General features: G+C 47.1%; 1 protein-coding gene across 7 annotated transcripts in view; it reads left to right on the top strand.

Annotated features, from left to right (window-relative positions):
* LOC140391939 (stAR-related lipid transfer protein 13-like) overlaps positions 1-22540 on the top strand; it is a 938750-nt gene that overhangs the window by 881701 nt on the left and 34509 nt on the right. For all 7 annotated transcript variants that reach the window (XM_072477005.1, XM_072477004.1, XM_072477010.1 and 4 more), the window contains one exon: positions 3173-4560. In XM_072477005.1, coding sequence (XP_072333106.1) covers positions 3173-4560 — 1388 coding nt within the window. The remainder of the gene's footprint in view (positions 1-3172; positions 4561-22540) is intronic.

Here is a 22540-nt window from a genome sequence, read left to right as displayed (position 1 = left end):
GTCTGCAAATTTACTGACCCACCCTTCAACTCCCTCATCCAAGTCATTAATGAAAATCACAAACAGCAGAGGACCCAGAACTGATCCCTGCGGTACGCCACTGGTAATTGGGATCCAGGCTGAATATTTGCCATCCACCACCACTCTCTGACTTCTATCGGTTAGCCAGTTCGTTATCCAACTGGCCAAATTTCCCACTATCCCATGCCTCCTTACTTTCTGCATAAGCCTACAATGGGGAACTTTATCAAATGCCTTACTAAAATCCATGTACACTACATCCACTGCTTTACCTTCATCCACATGCTTGGTCACCTCCTCAAAGAATTCAATAAGATTTGTAAGGCAAGACCTACCCCTCACAAATCCGTGCTGACTATCCCTAATCAAGCAGTGTCTTTCCAGATGCTCAGAAATCCTATCCTTCAGAACCCTTTCCATTACTTTGCCTACCACCGAAGTAAGACTAACTGGCCTGTAATTCCCAGGGTTATCCCTAGTCCCTTTTTTGAACAGGGGCACGACATTCGCCACTCTCCAATCCCCTGGTACCACCCCTGTTGACAGTGAGGACGAAAAGATCATTGCCAACGGCTCTGCAATTTCATCTCTTGCTTCCCATAGAATCCTTGGATATATCCCGTCAGGCCCGGGGGACTTGTCTATCCTCAAGTTTTTCAAAATGCCCAACACATCTTCCTTCCTAACAAGTATTTCCTCGAGCTTACCAATCTGTTCCACACTGTCCTCTCCAACAATATCGCCCCTCTCATTTGTAAATACAGAAGAAAAGTACTCGTTCAAGACCTCTCCTATCTCTTCAGACTCAATACACAATCTCCCGCTACTGTCCTTGATCGGACCTACCCTCGCTCTAGTCATTCTCATATTTCTCACATATGTGTAAAAGGCCTTGGGGTTTTCCTTGATCCTACCTGCCAAAGATTGTTCATGCCCTCTCTTAGCTCTCCTAATCCCTTTCTTCAGTTCCCTCCTGGCTATCTTGTATCCCTCCAATGCCCTGTCTGAACCTTGTTTCCTCAGCCTTACATAAGTCTCCTTCTTCCTCTTAACAAGACATTCAACCTCTCTTGTCAACCATGGTTCCCTCACTCGACCATCTCTTCCCTGCCTGACCGTGACATACATATCAAGGACATGTAGCACCTGTTCCTTGAACAAGTTCCACATTTCACTTGTGTCCTTCCCTGCCAGCCTATGTTCCCAACTTATGCACTTCAATTCTTGTCTGACAACATCGTATTTACCCTTCCCCCAATTGTAAACCTTGCCCTGTTGCACGTACCTATCCCTCTCCATTACTAAAGTGAAAGTCACAGAATTGTGGTCACTATCTCCAAAATGCTCCCCCACTAACAAATCTATCACTTGCCCTGGTTCATTACCCAGTACTAAATCCAATATTGCCCCTCCTCTGGTCGGACAATCTACATACTGTGTTAGAAAAGCTTCCTGGACACCCTGCACAAACACCACCCCATCCAAACTATTTGATCTAAAGAGTTTCCACTCAATATTTGGGAAGTTAAAGTCGCCCATGACTACTACCCTATGACTTCTGCACCTTTCCAAGATCTGTTTCCCAATCTGTTCCTCCACATCTCTGCTACTATTGGGGGGCCTATAGAAAACTCCTAACAAGGTGACTGCTCCTTTCCTATTTCTGACTTCAACCCATACTACCTCAATAGGGTGATACTCCTCGAACTGCCTTTCTGCAGCTGTTATACTATCTCTAATTAATAATGCCACCCCCCCACCTCTTTTACCACCCTCCCTAATCTTATTGAAACATCTATAACCAGGGACCTCCAACAACCATTTCTGCCCCTCTTCTATCCAAGTTTCCGTGATGGCCACCACATCGTAGTCCCAAGTACCGATCCATGCCTTAAGTTCACCCACCTTATTCCTGATGCTTCTTGCGTTGAAGTATACACACTTCAACCCATCTCCGTGCCTGCAAGTACTCTCCTTTGTCAGTGTTCCCTTCCCCAATGCCTCGTTACACTATCGGCTACCTTAGTTGCTGGATTACAAATCCGGTTCCCATTCCCCTGCCAAATTAGTTTAAACCCTCCTGAAGAGTACTAGAAAACCTCCCTCCCAGGATATTGGTGCCCCTCTGGTTCAGATGCAACCCGTCCTGCTTGTACAGGTCCCACCTTCCCCAGACTGCGCTCCAATTATCCAAATACCTGAAGCCCTCCCTCCTACACCATTCCTGCAGCCACGTGTTCAACTGCACTCTCTCCCTATTCCTAGCCTCGCTATCACGTGGCACCGGCAACAAACCAGAGATGACAACTGGAGATGGTTAGATTATTTTTTGTTGGAGAATATTTATGTAGCAGCAAGGTGGCCCAAAACACTACACAGGAGTATGAGCAGACATGTTGCCGAACTACATTAGGAAATATTGGGACAAATGACCAAAAGCTTGGTTAAGAGGATAGGTTTAAAAAGAGTGTTTTAAAGGAGGAGAGAGAAGTAGAGATGCAGTGAGGTTGAAGGAACAATTGTAGAGCTCAAGGCCTAGGCAGCTGAAGGCACAACTGCCAGTAGTAGAGCAATGAACATTGCCGATTCACAGGAGACCAGTTAGAAAATGACTTGCAAATTCTTGCTGACACTATTGATTTTTCCACTGAAGTACAAGCAGTGAACCGAACAGTGCATCCAAGAGTTAGACGCCCCGATCTGCTTGAGATGGGGAAGCAGCAATGATAGAGAGGGTGGTGATTGTATTGTCCGAGAGGGTGGGGGTGGTATTGTCGGAGGTGGCTGAGAAGTGAGGCGATGGCAGTTTTCAACATCATTGTATTTTTTGAAATACATGGACTTACATTTGAACTGAAGGTCTGTAGACATACTGCTGTTTCCTAAATGAATGATTTTAAGAATTGTCAGATCCACTGAGGCCAAACTCCTTGAAGCACGTTTATTCATCACTTTGTTATTTCACAAGGCACATCTCTATTGCAGCTTCCTGTGTGCAGAGTGACTGATGAAACCTCAAAGAGCATTCTTATCTTGCTAAATCTTACAGCATAGAAAAATAGGAGAATGAAATGTAATGCATAATTTCTGTAACTTATTTATTCTTCCATGTGAAATATGAAAAATTAACACATTTGCATTGATCTTTCAGAGTGAAGACTCTGATGAAGATGATTTGTGTGCAATTAGTGACAAGTGGACCTTTCAAAGGAGCAGTAAGAGATGGTCACGACTGGATGACATTGACGTGCTATTTCCAAGGCAAGATAGTCATCTTTCTGCAGGTGGCATGAAACTAAAAAATACAACTAGCAGTGAGAGTGTACTCACGGACCTCAGTGAACCGGAGGTCTCCTCCATTCACAGTGAAAGCAGCGGAGGAAGTGATAGCAGGAGCTTGGCTGGTAGAACTGTCGAAACAAACTACGCAACCACAGAACACCCAGAAAGCTATCTGCGGAACTGTGCTGAAACCACAGCAATGCCAGACTCCACATCGCTGAATAGTTCATTGCCACAGACTCCAAAAGACTTTACAAACTACAGTATTGGTCTTAAACCTGAAAACAATGCAAAAACGAAGGCTAAGAATTTACTAAAGCGTATGGAAACTTTAAGACCAAGGGCTTCTCATAAATTAAAGGGAAGTCTGCGATCTGGAGCCCTGGTTATTAGCTCACCTGTGCTGCAAATGGAACCCGAGTCACTGAAGACCATGCAATGTATAGAGATAGCGAGTGGAAACCTGGATGGTTTAGCAAAAGACGAAAGCAAGAGCGGATTTTCGTCATCAACTCAGTCCAGTAGTGATAGTCACTCCGAAACCAGCAGTAGCGCTGTAAGTACACCGTGCTTAAAATCCCGAAAGAGAAGGTTTGACAGCAAGCGAAGTGGCATGTACCTTGAGGATGTTGACATCATGTCAGGAACAACGAAGCAGGTGGCAGATCAGAATCGTAGAAATGAGTTTCGCTCCCAGGAAAACCTCGTTGTTCACATTCCGAAGGATCACAAACCAGGCACCTTTCCAAAGGCACTTTCCATCGAAAGCCTTTCCCCGACTGACAACTACAGTCCTGTAAACTGGCGGACTGGAAGCATCTCTCTGGGAAAACAGAAGTGCAGCATTAACAAACCCAAGAATTGTTACCCAAAAGGGAGTAGAATCAGCATCTATGACAATGTACCTGGATCCCATTTATATGCCAGCACTGGTGATTTGATTGACCTGGAAAAAGAGGATATTTTTCCTCACTTGGATGATATCTTACAGCATGTGAATGGGCTGCAGCAGATTGTTGATCATTGGTCAAGAAATGTATTACCTGAAATACAGGATGATGACCTCTCAGTTTGTGAACAACAATTCCACTCATCCAATCAAATAATGCTGGACTTTGAAGGGCATTCAATGTCAGATGGCCAAACTACTCCCAGTGACTTTGATCGCGATGGTCAATCCCTTAATGAATCTGAAGCCGTAGGATTAAGAGATCGCAGGGACTCTGGAGTGGGTGCATCTTTAACCAGACCTAGCAGGTTGGTAACCAAAATATGATTTGTTTATTCGGGCATGGAAGGTGAACAATACTAATGCAAACGAAAAGCAACCTTAATGAAGTGTACGCATCAATCAATCCATTGACAATTTGAGAATGTCAACCAATATAAAGCAATCCATAGCTGAAATGTCAATAAGACAATCCACACTTTTTTTTTATCATTCTCTTGCCATCTGCTTTCTGCGAGTAACTTAGACACATTCAACTGAAGTTGATCAATGTGGACATGATTTCTAGGTACATTAGGGAGTATTTTCTGAAGCAGCTAATGATTCTCAATATATTAAAATCAGTACTAATACGATTTTCACTCATGAAGGAAAATCAATGTCAACTAGGAATCCAAAATAAAAGGATGAAGCTCTATTTTCAATTCTATAATAAACCAGAGACCTGCAGAAATAATAGTCCTGCGGCTTTAGTTAGACATTCAATTAAACCTTCAATTCTAACAATTAATAATTTCATCTACCTGGAACCTCATTTGTGATGTTAATCAGAAACCTAATACCGTAATAAGATAGACAGAAAAAGTCTGCTTTGTTTTAACTTTGTTTGACAGGTGGAAAATCTAAAGGATCAGGTGGGCAGACAGTAGTTAGCACTGCTGCCTGAGCGCCAGGTATTTGATTCCAGCCTTGTGACTGCATGTTTGGAGTTTGCATGTTCTCTTCGTGTCTGTGTGGATTCCTCTGGGTGCCCCAATTTTCTCCCACAGTCCAAAGATGTGCAGATTTGATGAATCCGTCATGTTAAAAAAAAAAGAAGCAAAATGCCCCTTAGTGTCCAGGGGCATGCAGGTTAGGTTATGGGGGTAGGGTGGGGTGGGTGGGAAAGTGGACCTGGGTTGAGTGCTCTTTCGGAGAGTCTGTGCAGACTTGATGGGCCGCATGGCCTCCCTCTGCACTGTACAGATTCTATTATCTACTTCATAGATGAGGTAGGGATTCTGTTAGTTTTGGACTCTGCTCAATATTACACTCCATTGGTTGAGTGTAGGATTGGATGGGGTGTAAACAAAGAACAAAGAAATGTACAGCACAGGAACAGGCCCTTCGGCCCTCCAAGCCCGTGCCGACCATGCTGCCCGACTAAACTACAATCTTCTACACTTCCTGGGTCCATATCCCTCTATTCCCATCCTATTCATGTATTTGTCAAGATGCCCCTTAAATGTCACTATCGTCCCTGCTTCCACCACCACCTCCGGTGGCGCGTTCCAGGCACCCGCTACCCTGTGTAAAAAAAAAAAAAAAAAAAAAAAAAACTTGCCTCGTACATCTACTCTAAACCTTGCCCCTCTCACCTTCAACCTATGCCCCGGGGAAAAGCCTCTGACTATCCACTCTGTCTATACCCCTCATAATTTTGTAGACCTCTATCAGGTCTCCCCTCAACCTCCTTCGTTCCAGTGAGAACAAACCGAGTTTATGCAACCGCTCCTCATAGCTAATGCCCTTCATACCAGGCAACATTCTGGTAAATCTCTTCTGCACCCTCTCTAAAGCCTCCACATCGTTCTGGTAGTGTGGCGACCAGAATTGAACACTATACTCCAGTATGGCCTAACTAAGGTTCTATACAGCTGCAACAGGACTTGCCAATTCTTCTACTCAATGCCCCGGCCAATGAAGGCAAGCATGCCGTATGCCTTCTTGACTACCTTCTCCACCTGTGTTGCCCCTTTCAGTGACCTGTGGACCTGTCGTCCTAGATCTCTCTGACTTTCAATACTCTTGAGGGTTCTACCATTCACTGTATATTCCCTACCTGCATTAGACCTTGCAAAATGCATTACCTCATTTGTCCGGATTAAACTCCATCTGCCATCTCTCCGCCCAAGTCTCCAAACAATCTAAATCCTGCTGTATCCTCTGACGGTCCTCATCGCTATCCGGAATTCCACCAACCTTTGTGTCGTCTGCAAACTTACTAATCAGACAAGTTACATTTTCCTCCAAATCATTTATATATACTACAAACAGCAAAGGTCCCAGCACTGATCCCTGTGGAACACCACTGGTCACAGCCCTCCAATTAGAAAAGCATCCTTCCATTGCTACTCCCTGCCTTCTATGACCTAGCCAGTTCTGTATCCACCTTGCCAGCTCACCCCTGATCCCGTGTGACTTCACCTTTTGTACTAGTCTACCATGAGGGACCTTGTCAAAGGCCTTACTGAAGTCCATATAGACAACATCTACTGCCCTACCTGCATCAATCATCTTTGTGACCTCCTCGAAAAACTCTATCAAGTTAGTGAGACACGACCTCCCCTTCACAAAACCATGCTGCCTCTCACTAATACGTCCATTTGCTTCCAAATGGGAGTAGATCCTGTCTCGAAGAATTCTCTCCAGTAATTTCCCTCCCACTGAAGTAAGGCTCACCGGCCTGTAGTTCCCTGGATTATCCTTGCTACCCTTCTTAAACAGAGGTACAACATTAGCTATTCTCCAGTCCTCCGGGACATCACCTGAAGACAGTGTGGATCCAAAGATTTCCGTCAAGGCCTCAGCAATTTCCTCTCAAGCCTCCTTCAGTATTCTGGGGTAGATCCCATCAGGCCCTGGGGACCTATCTACCTTAATATTGTTTAAGACGCCCAACACCGCATCTTTTAGGATCTCAATGTGACCCAGGCTATCTACACACCCTGCTCCAGACTCAACATCTACCAATTCCTTCTCTTTGGTGAATACTGATGCAAAGTATTCATTTAGTACCTCGCCCATTTCCTCTGGCTCCACACATAGATTCCCTTGCCTTTCCCTGGCTACCCTCTTGCTTTTTATGTACGTGTAAAAAGCCTTGGGATTTTCCTTAACAATATTTGCCAATGACTTTTCGTGACCCCTTCTAGCCCTCCTGACTCCTTGCTTAAGTTCCTTCCTACTTTCCTTATGTTCCACACAGGCTTCGTCTGTTCCCAGCCTTTTAGCCCTGACAAATGCCCCCTTTTTCTTTTTGACGAGGCCTACAATATCTCTCGTTATCCAAGGTTCCCGAAAATTGCCGTATTTATCCTTCTTCCTCACAGGAACGTGCCGGTCCTGAATTCCTTTCACCTGACACTTGAAAGCCTCCCACTTGTCAGATGTTGATTTGCCCTCAAACATCCGCCCCCAATCTAGGTCCTTCTGTTCCCGCCTAATATTGTTATAATTAGCCTTCCCCCAATTTAGCACATTCATCCTAGGACCACTCTTATCCTTGTCCACCAGCACTTTAAAACGTACTGAATTGTGGTCACTGTTCCCGAAATGTTCCCCTACTGAAACTTCTACCACCTGGCCGGGCTCATTCCCCAATACCAGGTCCAGTACCGCCCCTTCCCTAGTTTGACCGTCTACATATTGTTTTAAGAAGCTCTCCTGGATGCTCCTTACAAACTCTGCCCCGTCTAAGCCCCTGGCACTAAGTGAGTCCTAGTCAATATTGGGGAAGTTGAAGTCTCCCATCACCACAGCCCTGTTGTTTTTACTCTTTTCCAAAATCTGTCTACCTATCTGCTCCTCTATCTCCCGCTGACTGTTGGGAGGCCTGTAGTAAACCCCCAACATTGTGACTGCACCCTTCTTATTTCTGATCTCTACCCATATAGCCTCACTGCCCTCTGAGGTGTCCTCCCGTAGTACAGTTGTGATATTCTCCCTAACCAGTAGCGCAACTCCGCCACCCCTTTTACATCCCCCTCTGTCCCGCCTGAAACATCTTTAATCCTGGAACGTTTAGCTGCCAATCCTGCCCTTCCCTCAACCAGGTCTCATTAATGGCAACAACATCATAGTTCCAAGTACTAATCCAAGCTCTAAGTTCATCTGCCTTACCCGTAATACTTCTTGCATTAAAACATATGCACTTCAGGCCACCAGACCCGCTGTGTTCAGCAACTTCTCCCTGTCTGCTCTGCCTCAGAGCCACACTGTCCCTATTCCCTAGTTCTCCCTCAATGCTCTCACCTTCTGACCTATTGCTCCCATGCCCACCCCCCTGCCATACTAGTTTAAACCCTCCCGTGTGACACGAGCAAACCTCGCGGCCAGGATATTTATGCCTTTCCAGTTTAGATGCAACCCGTCCTTATATAGGTCACACCTGCCCCGGAAGAGCTCCCAGTGGTCCAGATAACAGAAACCCTCCGTCCTCCACCAGCTGTTTAGCCACGTGTTTAGCTGCTCTATCTTCCTATTTCTAGCCTCACTGGCACGTGGCACAGGGAGTAATCCCGAGATTACAACCCTAGAGGTCCTGTCTTTTAACTTTCTGCCTAGCTCCCTGAACTCCTGCTGCAGGACCTCATACCCCTTCCTGCCTATGTCGTTAGTACCAATATGTACAACGACCTCTGCCTGTTTGCCTCCTCCCTTCAGGATGCCCTCTACCCGTTCGGAGACATCTGGACCCTGGCACCAGGGAGGCAACATACCATCCTGGAGTCTCTTTCATGTCCACAGAAGTGCCTATCTGTGCCCCTGACTATAGAGTCCCCTATTACTATTGCTCTTCTGCGCTTTGACCCTCCCTTCTGAACATCAGAGCCAGCCGTGGTGCCACTGCTCTGGCTGCTGCTGTTTTCCCCTGATAGGCTATCCCCCCCCCCCCGACAGTATCCAAAGGGGTATACCTGTTCGAGAGGGGGACAACCACAGGGGATTCCTGCACTGACTGCCTGCCCTTTCTGGTGGTCACCCATTTCTCTGCCTGCATCTTGGGTGTGACCACATTTATATAACTGCGATCTATGACGCTTTCCGCCACCTGCATGCTCCTAAGTGCATCCAATTGCTGCTCCAACCGAACCATGCGGTCTGTGAGGAGCTCCAGCTGGGTGCACTTTCTGCAGATGAAGCCATCCGGGACGCTGGAAGCCTCCCGGACCTGCCACATCTCACGGTCAGAGCACTGCACCCCTCTAACTGACATTGCGTCAATTAATTAGTAAATTAAAATTAAAAGTTTTTTAAAAAATTTAAAGTTACTGTTAACTATTTGTTTCCTAGCACTAGATTTCTACTATAAATGTGAAAGCTAAATATAGTACTCTCCGATCTCTGGCTTAGATAACCCTCTAAATTATAATTACGTAATTATGTTTAATTAGTTACCAATGCTTAATTTTTTTAATTTAGTGTAGATTCCCAACCAGCCACTCAGGTCACAGCTTTTCTGTGATGTCACTTCAGTTTCCCCCCACACACACACACACACACAATTTGAAAAGGTAATAAAAATGAGTAAAAATCACTTACTTACCTTCTTACCTTCTGAGGGTCTTAGATGTTCTCAGGTTCTCTCCCTGCCAGAGACTGCTCCTCCTCCTCCTCTGAACGGCTCCCGAAACTAGGCCGCGATCTTTTTAAATCTCCGCTCCGACTCGCAGCTCCCGCGCTTTTTAAATCTCCGCTCCAACTCGCAGCTCCTGCTCTTTTTAAATCTCTGTTCCGACTCGCAGCTCCCGCGCTTTTTAAATCTCCCGGCTCTCTCTCCTCTCTCGCTGTTTTCACTGTCCCGGCTCTCTCTCCTCTCGCGCTGTTTTCACTGTCCCGGCTCTCTCTCCTCCCGCGCTGTTTTCAATGTGTTTAATTAGTTACCAATGCTTAATTTTTTAAATTTGGTGTAGATTCCCAACCAGCCACTCGGGTCACAGCTTTTCTGTGATGTCACTTCAGTTTCCCCCCCACACACACACAATCAACATTGTATCTGATCCCATCAAGCGGTTTTGGTTAAATTGCCCTCATAGTTTATGTTGGAGTAATGTAAAAATATGTAGAAGTCATAATTAAACAACTATCCCATCCAGAGGGACCGGACCATTTCCGTCAAACATTCGCAAACCTGTAATTGCTTAAGATGCCCAGATAATTAAAATTTGGGGACCACCAGTGATTTTGGGCAGCTTTACTTCAAAACTGAAGAACACTGGTTCAGTCACAAAATTACTAAATCTAAAGGATACAAGGTGAGTCATGTTTTTCCCAATGGAAACCTTAACAGTGATCTTGATAAGTTGTAAAGTTTATAAAGCAACCCTTAATTTTTTCCAATAGTCTCCTCTTTGATTCCTGAAAGTCTATGTACGTCACATCTACTGTACTTTCTGACCCCACCCCGACCTCAGCCACAATATATTTATCATTTCCTGAAATTCTGTCAGGTTTGTCGATGAACCTTTTCCTTGCTGAAATCCTAGTTGGCTGTCTCTAATTATAATCTACTCTATTGGTATAACTTGATGTTTTGATTAAATTCAATTGGAGTTAAGGCCCCAATCAGATTAGCCACTATCTTATTGAATGGCAAAGGAGACTTGATGGGCGAAGTGGTCTACTGGTCCTATTACTTATGATTTTATGCTTTTTGTGATATGTGACAGTATTATGACATGGCCAATTGCAAAAACAATTGGCAAAAACAATGTGTCAAGTTAATTATTGTAGTCTAGTGAAAAGCTTGATGGCATAGGAAAGGAAGGAGATGCAGTGATATCACAAATTCCAGGTTTAAAGTTCAGAGCTTTTAAAGAATTAGCTCCAAGCAGTTACTTCTGGGGGTAAAAATCAGCAATAGTATTGTAGTCTTTAATCCTCTGATCAAGGGAGAAGAATTAACATTGATGGTTATGGCAGCAAAGCAGTTTTAGCAGTTACCCAAGGCCAGTTACTTTGGTTCTTCAAATCCTTCTCCATTCTGGTCCAAGTGATTAATCCCTTTGTAATTCATCCAATACTCTTGAGAGGTCCTGCGTGCTTAACCGGTCAATGGTCTGATATCCTGTAAGGTTCTGCACCATTTTGTATCACTAACATTCCATGTGTTTGCATGGAAACATGTATCACTGATCTGTTACTGCAAGAGGTTTCATGGTGTGATAAATGGATGAGACTCTGCCATTTTGTATCACTGGTTTTACTCACTGTCCCATGTGTTTTTGTATCACTGGTCTGATCTCTTGTAAGGTTCCATGTAATTTTGCTTCATGACCCGAGTGATGAATCAAGAATCAATAGGCAAAGGTTTCATAAATATTCAAAGCAAACTGACTGTTTGTAAAGAATTACAGGCAGAATAGAACCAATGCATGGGGTATGCGGGGAAAAGGGAGAAGAAAAGCACTTTGGCTATGAGGAGAGGTTGAATGAACTAGGATTGTTTTCACTGGAAAGACGGAGGCTTAGGGGAGTCCTGATAGAGGTCAACATAATTGAGGCATAGACAGGGTGGATAATGATGCTTTTTCCAAGGGTGGAAGTGTCAATTACAAGGGGGCACAGGTTCAAGGTGAGAGGGGGAAAGTTTAAGGGAGATGTGTGGGTAAGCTTTTCATGTGGAGAGTGGTGGGTGCCTGGAACACACTGCCAGAGGATGTGGTGGAAGTAGGCACATTAGCAACATTTAAGAGGCATCTGGATATGGGTACATGAATAGGGAGGAAATAGAGGGATATAGACCGAGTAAGGGCAGAAGAGTTTTTTCAGTAGGGCATCATGATCATCACAGGCTTGAAGGGCCGGAGGGTCTGTTCCTGTGCTATACTGTTCTTTGTTCTTTAAGTCGTACTGTTCATTCGGCTAGCTGGTGCAGACACGATGGGCTAAATGGCCTGCTTCTACATCATAATTTTGTGATAATTGATTTCACCTATTGTGTGCCCTCTGTACACCTATGTCACGAATAACCATAAGACGTAGGAGCAGAATTATGCCATTCGGCCCATCGAGTCTCTTCCACCATTCTATCATGGCTGATGTCTTTATCATCCCTTTGCCCCTGTCTGCTCTAATCTTGGTAATGCTGCTAAATTTTTTAGTTGAACCTGATTTGCTTCTAAAACAAATGAGGGTTAGTTTTATACCCCACAATGAAGTAGATTATCATAATTACTTTGTAGGTTTATTGCAAATTAAGTGATTACTTGTGCTTATCCGACTGCCACTGCTGTTCTCAAAATTTTGTGTAATTTTCAAGTTGATCAGGATAATTTGCCTTCAGATTGGTTGGTGTTGCTGGTGTCGAACCTCTTTCCCTATTCAAGCATGGGAATAAAATTCAAGATGGACTCCTCACTATGTCTCTCGATACCTCGTAATGGGACCAGAATCACTCAGCCAAACCAATATGCCAGCCACTACAAAGGTCATGATCAGATCTGTAACATGTTGTTCTGTTTTAACAAGGCAGGGAATTTAATTGAATGTTTTTAGCAATTCTGCTACCAATGTGATTGTTATGACATAGTTATTTAACCAGCGTAATGTGCTGCGTTGCAATACATAGTTAATGATTTGATTTTCTTTAATTACATCCAGTTTTTAAATTTCACAGGATTCTGTTCCATTTTACACCGTAAGACACAGGAGCAGAATTAGGCCATTCGGCCCATCAAGTCTTCTCTGCCATTCAATCATGGCTGATATTTTTCTCATCCCCATTCTCCTGCTTTCTCCCCATAACCCATGACCCCCTTATTAATCAAGAACCTATCTATCTCTGCCTTAAAGATGCAGTGACTTGGCCTCCACAGCCTTCTGCAGCCAAGAGTTCCACAGATTCACCACTCTCTGGCTGAAGAAATTCCCCCTCATCTCTGTTTTAAAGGATTGTCCCTTCCGATTGAGGCTGTGCCCTCTAGTTCTAGTTCTTGGTTCTAGTTTTTCCTACTAGTGGAAACATCCTCTTCATGTCCACTCTATCCAGGTGTCGCAGTATCCTGTAAGTTTCAATAAGATCTCCCCTCATCCTTCTCCAGTTCAACGAGTACAGACACAGAATCTTCAACCGTTCCTCATACGACAAGCTCTTCATTCCAGGGATCATTCTTGTGAACCTCCTCTGGACCCTCTCCAAGGCCAGCACATCTTTCCTTAGATACAAGGCCCAAAACTGCTCACAATACTCCAAATGGGATCTGACCAGACCCTTATACAGCTTTAGAAGTACATCCCTGGTCTTGTATTCTAGCCCTCTCGACATGAATGCTAACATTACATTTGCCTTCCGAACTGCCGACTGAACCTGCACATTAGCCTGAAGAGAATCTTGAACTAGGACCCATAAGTTCCTTTGTGCTTTTGATTTCCTAAGCATTTCCCCATTTAGAAAATAGTCTATGCCTCCATTCCTCCTTCAAAAGAGCATAACCTCACTTTTCCACATTGTAATCCATCTGCCACTTCTTTACCCACTCTCCTAGCCTGTCTTTCTGCAGCCCCCGTGCTTCCTCAATACTACGTGTCCCTCTGCATATCTTTGTATCATCTGCAAACTTGGCAACAGTGCCCTCAGTTCCTTCTTCCAGATCGTTAATGTATATTGAAAAGACCCCTGAGGTACACCACTGGTCACCGGCTGCCAACCTGAAAAAGACCCCTTTATCCCCACTCTCTGCCTTCTGCCAGTCAGCCAATCCTCTATCCATGCTAGAATCTTAACACCATGGGGTCTTAACTTATTTAACAGCCTTCTATGTGGCACCTTGTCAAAGGCCTTCTGGAAATCTAAATAAATCGCATCCACTGGCTCTCCTTTGCCTAAGTTCCTTGTTATCTCCTCAAAAAAACTCTAACAGATTTGTCAGACATTACCTTCCCTTGGCAAAGCCGTGCTGACTCAGTCCTATTTTCTTATGCATTTTCAAGTACTTTGCAATCTTGACTTTAATAATGGACTCTAAAATCTTACCAATGACTGAAGTCAGGCTAACCGGCCTAGATTTTCGCGTCTTCTGCCTCCCTCCCTACCTTTTTTAAGTTTAGAGTACCCAATTCATTTTTTTCCAATTAAGGGGCAATTTAGCGTGGCCAATCCACCTACCCTGCACATCTTTTAGATTGTGGGGACGAATCCCATGTAAACACAGGGAGAATGTGCAAACTCCAAACGGACAGTGATCCAGAGCCGGGATAGAACCTGGGACCTCGGCGCCATGAGGCTGCAGTGCTAACCCACTGCCCCACCGTGCTGCCCCGACCTCCTCTCTTAAACAGGGGTGTTACATTAGCCATTTTTCAGTCCTCTGGGACCCTCTCTGCCTTAAGTGATTCCTGAAAGATCACCGCCAATGCCTCCACAATCTCCTCAGCTATCTATTTTAGAACCCTGGGGTATAGTCCATCTGATCCCGATGATTTATCCACCTTCAGACCTTTCACTTTCCCCAGAAGCTTCTCCTTCGTGATGGCGAGTCCACTCACCACTACCCCTGATTCTCCTGGAGTTCTGGCATCTCACTGGTGTCTTCCACCGTGAAGACTGATGCAAAGTAACTATTCAGTTCATCTGCCATTTCTTGTTTCTTACTACTTCGCCAGCCTCATTCTCCAGTGGTCCAATGTCTATTCTTGCCTTTCTCTTGCCTTTTATGTATTGAAAAAAACCTCAGATTTTTTATTGCTAGCTGGCTTACACTCTCATGTCATCTCTCTTTTCCCCCCCCCCCCCACAAAAAAAGCTTTATTATCTCGCTTTCAAAGTCTTCCCAGTCCTCTGGTTTCCCATTAATCCTCACCACTTATGCTTTTTCTTTTGCTTTTATGCTGTCCTTGACTTCTCTCGTCAGCCATGGATGCCTCAACCTCTCCTTAGCATGTTTCCTCCTCCTTGGGATGAATTTCTGTTGTGCCTCCGGAAAAAAGCCCCAAAACCCCTGCCATTGCTGTTCCACTGTCTTCCCTGCTACCCAATCAATTCTGACCAGCTCCTCGCTCATTTCTTTACCTTTATTTAATTGTAATACCATTACATCTGATTCCAGCTTCTTCCCCTCAAACAGCAGGGTAAATTCGCAGCAGGGTGAATTCTATCATATTGTAGTCCCTGTCCCCTCGGTTCCTTCACCTTGTTTCCTAATCAAGTCTGCCTCATTATACAGTAAATCCAGAATTGCCGGTTCCCTAGTATGCTCTGTCACAAGCTGCTCCAAAAGATATCTCTTCAACATTCCACAAATTCCTTTAATTGGGATCCACTACCAACCTGATTTTCCCAGTCCACCTGCCTATTGAAGTCCCCACCTGCATATTGAAGTCCCCAATGATTATTGGAATATTACCTTCCTTCTATGCCTTTTCTATCTACTGATTTATTTTCTGCCCCACATCCTGACTACTGCTAGGAGGTTGTACATAACTCCCATCAGGGTCTTTTTACTGTTGCGATTCCTCAACTCTACCCACACAGATTCTTTGCCTTCTGATCCTATATCGCATCTTGCTATCAATTTAACTTCATTCCTTACTAACAATACAACCCTGCCCCATTTGCCCATCTACCTGTCCTTTCGATAGGATATTCAGATCCCAGCCCTGATGCCCGCAACATCATACCGGCCAATTTCAATGTGCGCAACAAGCTCATTTGCCTTGTTCAGTATACTGCATGCATTTGGGTACAACACCCTCAGTCCTGCATTCACCGCCTCCCTTATATATTTGTCACCTTTTTTGCTCTGCCTGAAGTTAGATTCCTGCCACCTCTATACTGTCTGTTCTATAATGTGGTCTGGAAACTTTACTAACCTCTCTTGAATCCTTGGCTCCTTTTTAAAAATATATATATTTATTAAAGTTTTTTAACACAATTTTTCTCCCTTACAAGCAATAACCCCCCCCCCGTACCAAAACAAAAAACGAGAAATCGCGCAGAGCAAGATATATACATGGCAAAATGATATATTTACACAGCTTTGTACACTGGCCTTCACCCGTACGTGCCAGTTTCCCCAACCCTTCATGTTATCTCGTGCTCATCCACCCTCCCAGGCAGTCCCCCCTCTCTCTTTCTCCCCCCCCCCCCCCCCCCCCCCAAGGTTGCTGCTGCTGTTGACCGACCTTCCTCTAACGCTTCCTCTAACGAGATAGTCTAGGAACGGTTGCCACCGCCTGTAGAACCCCTGCGCAAACACTCTCGAGGCGAACTTAATCCTCTCCAACTTTATGAACCCAGCCATATCATTTATCCAAGCCTCCACGCTGGGGGGCTTCGCCTCCTTCCACATTAGCAAGATCCTTCACCGGGCTACTAGGGACGCAAAGGCCAGAATGCCGGCCTCTTTCGCCTCCTGCACTCCCGGTTTGTCCACTACTCCAAATATTGCTAGCCCCAAGCTTGGTTTGACCCGGACTTTCACCACCTGAGATATTGTTCCCGCCACTCCTCTCCAGAACCCCTCCAGTGCCGGGCATAACCAAAACATATGGACATGGTTCGCCGGGCTCCCTGAGCACCTTCCACATCTGTCCTCCACCCCAAAGAACCTACTCAACCTCGCCCCCGTCAAGTGCGCTCTGTGGACCACCTTAAATTGTATCAGGCTGAGCCTGGCACACGAGCAGGAGGAATTAACCCTACCTAGGGCATCAGCCCACAGACCTTCCTCGATCTCCTCCCCCAGCTCCTCCTCCCATTTACCCTTCAACTCTTCTACCAGCGCTTCCCCCTCTTCTTTCAACTCCTGGTGTATTTCCGATACCTTGCCCTCCCCGACCCATACACCCGAGATCACCCCATCTTGAACTTCTTGTGCCGGGAGCAACGGGAATTCCCTCACCTGTCGCCTCACAAAAGCCCTCACCTGCATATATCTGCATTTCCCGGGGGTAACTAGAACTTCTCCTCCAGTGCCCCTAGGCTCGCAAACATCCCGTCGATGAACAGGTCCCCCATTCTTCCAATCCCCGCCCGATGCCAGCTCTGGAACCCCCCGTCCATCTTCCCCGGGACAAACCGGTGGTTACCCCTGATCGGGGACCGCACCGATGCACCCATTGCACCCCGGTGCCGTCTCCACTGGCCCCAGATCCTTAGCGTTGCCGCCACCACCGGGCTCGTGGTATACTTTGTCGGCGAGAGCGACAGCAGTGCCGTCACCAACGCCCCCAGGCTCGTTCCTTTACACAACGCCATCTCCATCCTCTTCCATGCCGCCCCCTCACCCTCCATAACCCACTTGCGGATCATCGCCACATTTGCTGCCCAGTAGTAGCTCCCCAGGTTTGGCAGCGCCAACCCTCCTCGGTCCCTACTGCGTTCCAGGAAACCTCTCCTTACTCTCGGGGTCTTATTCGCCCACACAAACCCCATAATACTCCTGCCTACTCTCTTAAAAAAGGCCTTGGTGATCACGATGGGAAGGCACTGAAACACAAACAGAAACCTCGGAAAGACCACCATTTTGACCAACTGCACTCTACCCGCCAGGGAGAGCGGTAACATGTCCCATCTTTTGAAATCCTCCTCCATTTGCTCCACTCACCTCGTCAGATTCAGTTTATGTAGGGTCCCCCAACTCCTGGCTATCTGGATCCCCAGATACCGAAAGCTCCCCTCCACCCTCCTCAGTGGTAGGTCCCTTATCCCTCTTTCTTGGTCTCCTGCCTGTAATACAAAGAGCTCACTCTTCCCTACATTGAGCTTATAGCCCAAAAACTCCCCAAACTCCCTCAATGTCTGCATGACCTCCACCATCCCCTCCATTGGATCCGCCACGTACAGCAACAGGTCATCCGCATATAGCGACACCCGATGCTCTTCTCCCCCTCGGACCACCCCCCTTAATTTATTAGACTCCCTCAATGACATGGCCAATGGTTCGATCGCCAATGCGAACAACGGGGGGGACAGGGGGCACCCCTGCCTCGTCCCTCGGTACAGTCGAAAGTACTCCGACCTCCGCCGGTTCGTCCCTACACTCGCCATCGGGGCTCTGTAAAGGAGCTTAACCCAATTGATAAACCCTTCCCCGAACCCAAACCTACACAGCACCTCCCAGAGGTACTCCCACTCTACTCGGTCAAAGGCCTTCTCCGCGTCCATAGCTGCCACTATCTCCGCCTCTCCCTCCTCCGATGGCATCATTATCACGTTTAAGAGCACATTGGTGTTTAGTTGCCTGCCCTTTACAAATCCCGTCTGGTCCTCGTGAATTACCCCCGGGACACAGTCCTCGATCCTCGTGGCCAGCACTTTTGCCAGCAACTTTGCATCCCCATTGAGGAGCGAGATCGGCCTGTACGATCCACATTGCAGTGGGTCTTTGTCCCGCTTTAGGATCAAAGAAATTGTCGCTTCCGACATTGTTGGGGGCAGGGTCCCCTCCTCTCTTGCCTCATTAAAGGTCCTCACCAGTAGCGGGGCCAACAGGTCTGCGTACTTCCTGTAGAACTCCACCGGGACTCCGTCCGGTCCCGGGGCCTTCCCCGCCTGCATGCTCCCCAAACCCTTGCTCAGCTCCTCCAACCTAATTGGTGCCCCCAAACCAGCCACCTCTTGCTCCTCCACCCTCGGGAATCTCAGCTGATCTAGGAATAGTCTCATCCCCTCTTCCCCCGCTGGGGGCTGGGATCTGTACAGCTCTTCATAAAAGGCCTTAAATACCTCGGTTTTTTTCGTCGCACTCCGAACCGTGGCTCCCCTTCCAGCTTTGACTCCCCCTATTTCCCTCGCTGCCATCCTCTTACGGAGCTGGTGTGCCAACATCCGACTAGCCTTTTCCCCATACTCGTAGGTCGCCCCCTGCGCTTTCCTCCACTGTGCCTCCGCCTTCCCTGTGGTCAACAGGTCAAACTCCGTCTAGAGCCGTCGTCTTTCCCCAAGTAATCTTTCCTCCGGGGCCTCTGCGTATCTCCTGTCCACTCTCAAAATCTCCCCCACTAACATCGCCCTTTCCATACCCTCTGTCTTCTCCCTATGAGCCCTAATGGAGATTAGCTCTCCCCTGATCACCGCCTTCAACGCCTCCCATACCACCCTCACCCACACCTCCCCGTTGTCGTTGGCCTCCAAGTACATTTCGATACACCCCCTCACCTTCCCACACACCACCTCGTCTGCCAGCAGTCCCACATCCAGCCGCCACAACGGGCGTTGGTCCCTCTCCTCTCCCAGCTCCAGATCCACCCAGTGCGGGGCATGGTCCGAAACGGCTATGGCCGCATACTCCGTCCCCTCAGGATGAGAGCCCTACCCAGAACAAAGAAATCTATACGGGAGTAGGCTTTGTGTACATGGGAGAAGAAAGAAAATTCCCTGGCCTGCGGCCTTGCAAACCGCCATGGGTCCACCCCCCCAATCTGATCCATAAACCCCCTAAGTACCTTGGCCGCCGCCGGCCTCTTTCCAGTCCTTGATTTGGAGTGGTCCAGTGCGGGATCCAACACTTTATTGAAGTCCCCTCGCATTATCAGGCCTCCTATCTCCAGGTCCGGAATGTGCCCCAACATGTGCTTCATGAATCCTGCATCATCCCAGTTCGGGGCGTATACGTTTACCAACACCACCCACGTCCCTTGCAGCCTACCACTCACCATTACATATCGCCCTCCATTGTCCGCTACAATAGTCTTGGCCTCAAATGACACCCGCTTTCCCACCAATATTGCCACCCCTCTATTCTTCGCGTCCAGTCCCGAGTGGAATACCTGTCCGACCCATCCCTTTCTTAGCCTGACCTGGTCTGTCACCTTCAGGTGTGTCTCTTGGAGCATGGCCACGTCCGCCTTCAGTCCCTTTAAGTGCGCGAACACTCGAGCCCTCTTCACCGGCCCGTTCAGGCCCCTCACATTCCACGTTATCAGCCGGATTGGAGGGGCTCTCACACCCCACCCCCCCCTCACACCCCCCACCCCTGCCGACTAGCCATCTCCTTTTCTGGGCCAGTCCCGTGTCCACGCCTCCCTCACCCTCCAGTCCCCCAGAGGGGGGACCCCAGTCCCAACCACCTCTTCTGTATCCCATTCCCTTTCGGCCAGTGCAGCAGCAACCCTCCCACCCCCCACCCCCCTCCCCTTCCCCCCACTAGACCCCTGTCTAGCTTTTATGCTCCCCCCATGTCACTCCCGTAAGTCAGCTGACGCCTGCTGACCCCGGCTTCCCCCGCCGTCCCATTGACCTCCCCGTGTGGGAGTCTCCCAATACACATGCTTTCCTTCGTTCCCCTTCCCGCCTTTCTTCCCGCGCGCGGGAAAACACCCCGTGCTTTCCAAAGCCCGCTCCGCCCCCTCTGGCGCAGCTCCTGTCGCGGCCTTGTCTTTCTCCCCAGCCCATGTAACATTTCCTGCGCGTGATTGACCCCCTATATACAACAACCATCACACATCAAACCCCAAACATCCCCCCCACCCTCACAAACCCTCAGTTAGAGTCCAACTTTTCGGCTTGTACAAAGGTCCACGCCTCTTCAGGTGTTTCGAAGTAGAACATAGAACATAGAACAATACAGCGCAGTACAGGCCCTTCGGCCCACGATGTTGCACCGAAACAAAAGCCATCTAACCTACACTATGCCATTATCATCCATATGTTTATCCAATAAACTTTTAAATGCCCTCAATGTTGGCGAGTTCACTACTGTAGCAGGTAGGGCATTCCACGGCCTCACTACTCTTTGCGTAAAGAACCTACCTCTGACCTCTGTCCTATATCTATTACCCCTCAGTTTAAGGCTATGTCCCCTCGTGCCAGCCATATCCATCCGCGGGAGAAGGCTCTCACTGTCCACCCTATCCAACCCCCTGATCATTTTGTATGCCTCTATTAAGTCTCCTCTTAACCTTCTTCTCTCCAACGAAAACAACCTCAAGTCCATCAGCCTTTCCTCATAAGATTTTCCCTCCATACCAGGCAACATCCTGATAAATCTCCTCTGCACCCGCTCCAAAGCCTCCACGTCCTTCCTATAATGCGGTGACCAGAACTGTACGCAATACTCCAAATGCGGCCGTACCAGAGTTCTGTACAGCTGCAACATGACCTCCCGACTCCGGAACTCAATCCCTCTACTAATAAAGGCCAACACTCCATAGGCCTTCTTCACAACCCTATCAACCTGGGTGGCAACTTTCAGGGATCTATGTACATGGACACCTAGATCCCTCTGCTCATCCACACTTCCAAGAACTTTACCATTAGCCAAATATTCCGCATTCCTGTTATTCCTTCCAAAGTGAATCACCTCACACTTCTCTACATTAAACACCATTTGCCACCTCTCAGCCCAGCTCTGCAGCTTATCTATATCCCTCTGTAACCTGCTACATCCTTCCACACTATCGACAACACCACCGACTTTAGTATCATCTGCAAATTTACTCACCCGCCCTTCTGCGCCTTCCTCTAGGTCATTGATAAAAATGACAAACAGCAACGGCCCCAGAACAGATCCTTGTGGTACTCCACTTGTGACTGTACTCCATTCTGAACATTTCCCATCAACCACCACCCTCTGTCTTCTTTCAGCTAGCCAATTTCTGATCCACATCTCTAAATCACCCTCAATCCCCAGCCTCCGTATTTTCTGCAATAGCCTACCGTGGGGAACCTTATCAAACGCTTTGCTGAAATCCATATACACCACATCAACTGCTCTACCCTCATCTACCTGTTCAGTCACCTTCTCAAAGAACTCAATAAGGTTTGTGAGGCATGACCTACCCTTCACAAAGCCATGCTGACTATCCCTGATCATATTATTCCTATCTAGATGATTATAAATCTTGTCTCTTATAATCCCCTCCAAGACTTTACCCACTACAGACGTGAGGCTCACCGGTCTATAGTTGCCGGGGTTGTCTCTGCTCCCCTTCTTGAACAAAGGGACCACATTTGCTGTCCTCCAGCCCTCTGGCACTATTCCTGTAGCCAATGATGACATAAAAATCAAAGCCAAAGGTCCAGCAATCACTTCCCTGGCCTCCCAGAGAATCCTAGGATAAATCCCATCAGGTCCAGGGGACTTATCTATTTTCAGCCTGTCCAGAATTGCGAACACCTCTTCCCTACGTACCTCAATGCCATCTATTCTATTAGCCTGGGGCTCAGCATTCTCCTCCACAACATTATCTTTTTCCTGAGTGAATACTGACGAAAAATATTCATTTAGTATCTCGCCTATCTCTTCAGACTCCACACACAATTTCCCATCCCCGTCCTTGACTGGTCCTATTCTTTCCCTAGTCATT

The sequence above is a fragment of the Scyliorhinus torazame genome, chromosome 15, assembly GCF_047496885.1.
Source record: "Scyliorhinus torazame isolate Kashiwa2021f chromosome 15, sScyTor2.1, whole genome shotgun sequence".
NCBI lineage: Eukaryota > Metazoa > Chordata > Chondrichthyes > Carcharhiniformes > Scyliorhinidae > Scyliorhinus > Scyliorhinus torazame.
The sequence above is the reverse complement of the archived record's forward strand: the minus strand, read 5'-3'. Positions and strand labels throughout refer to the sequence as shown.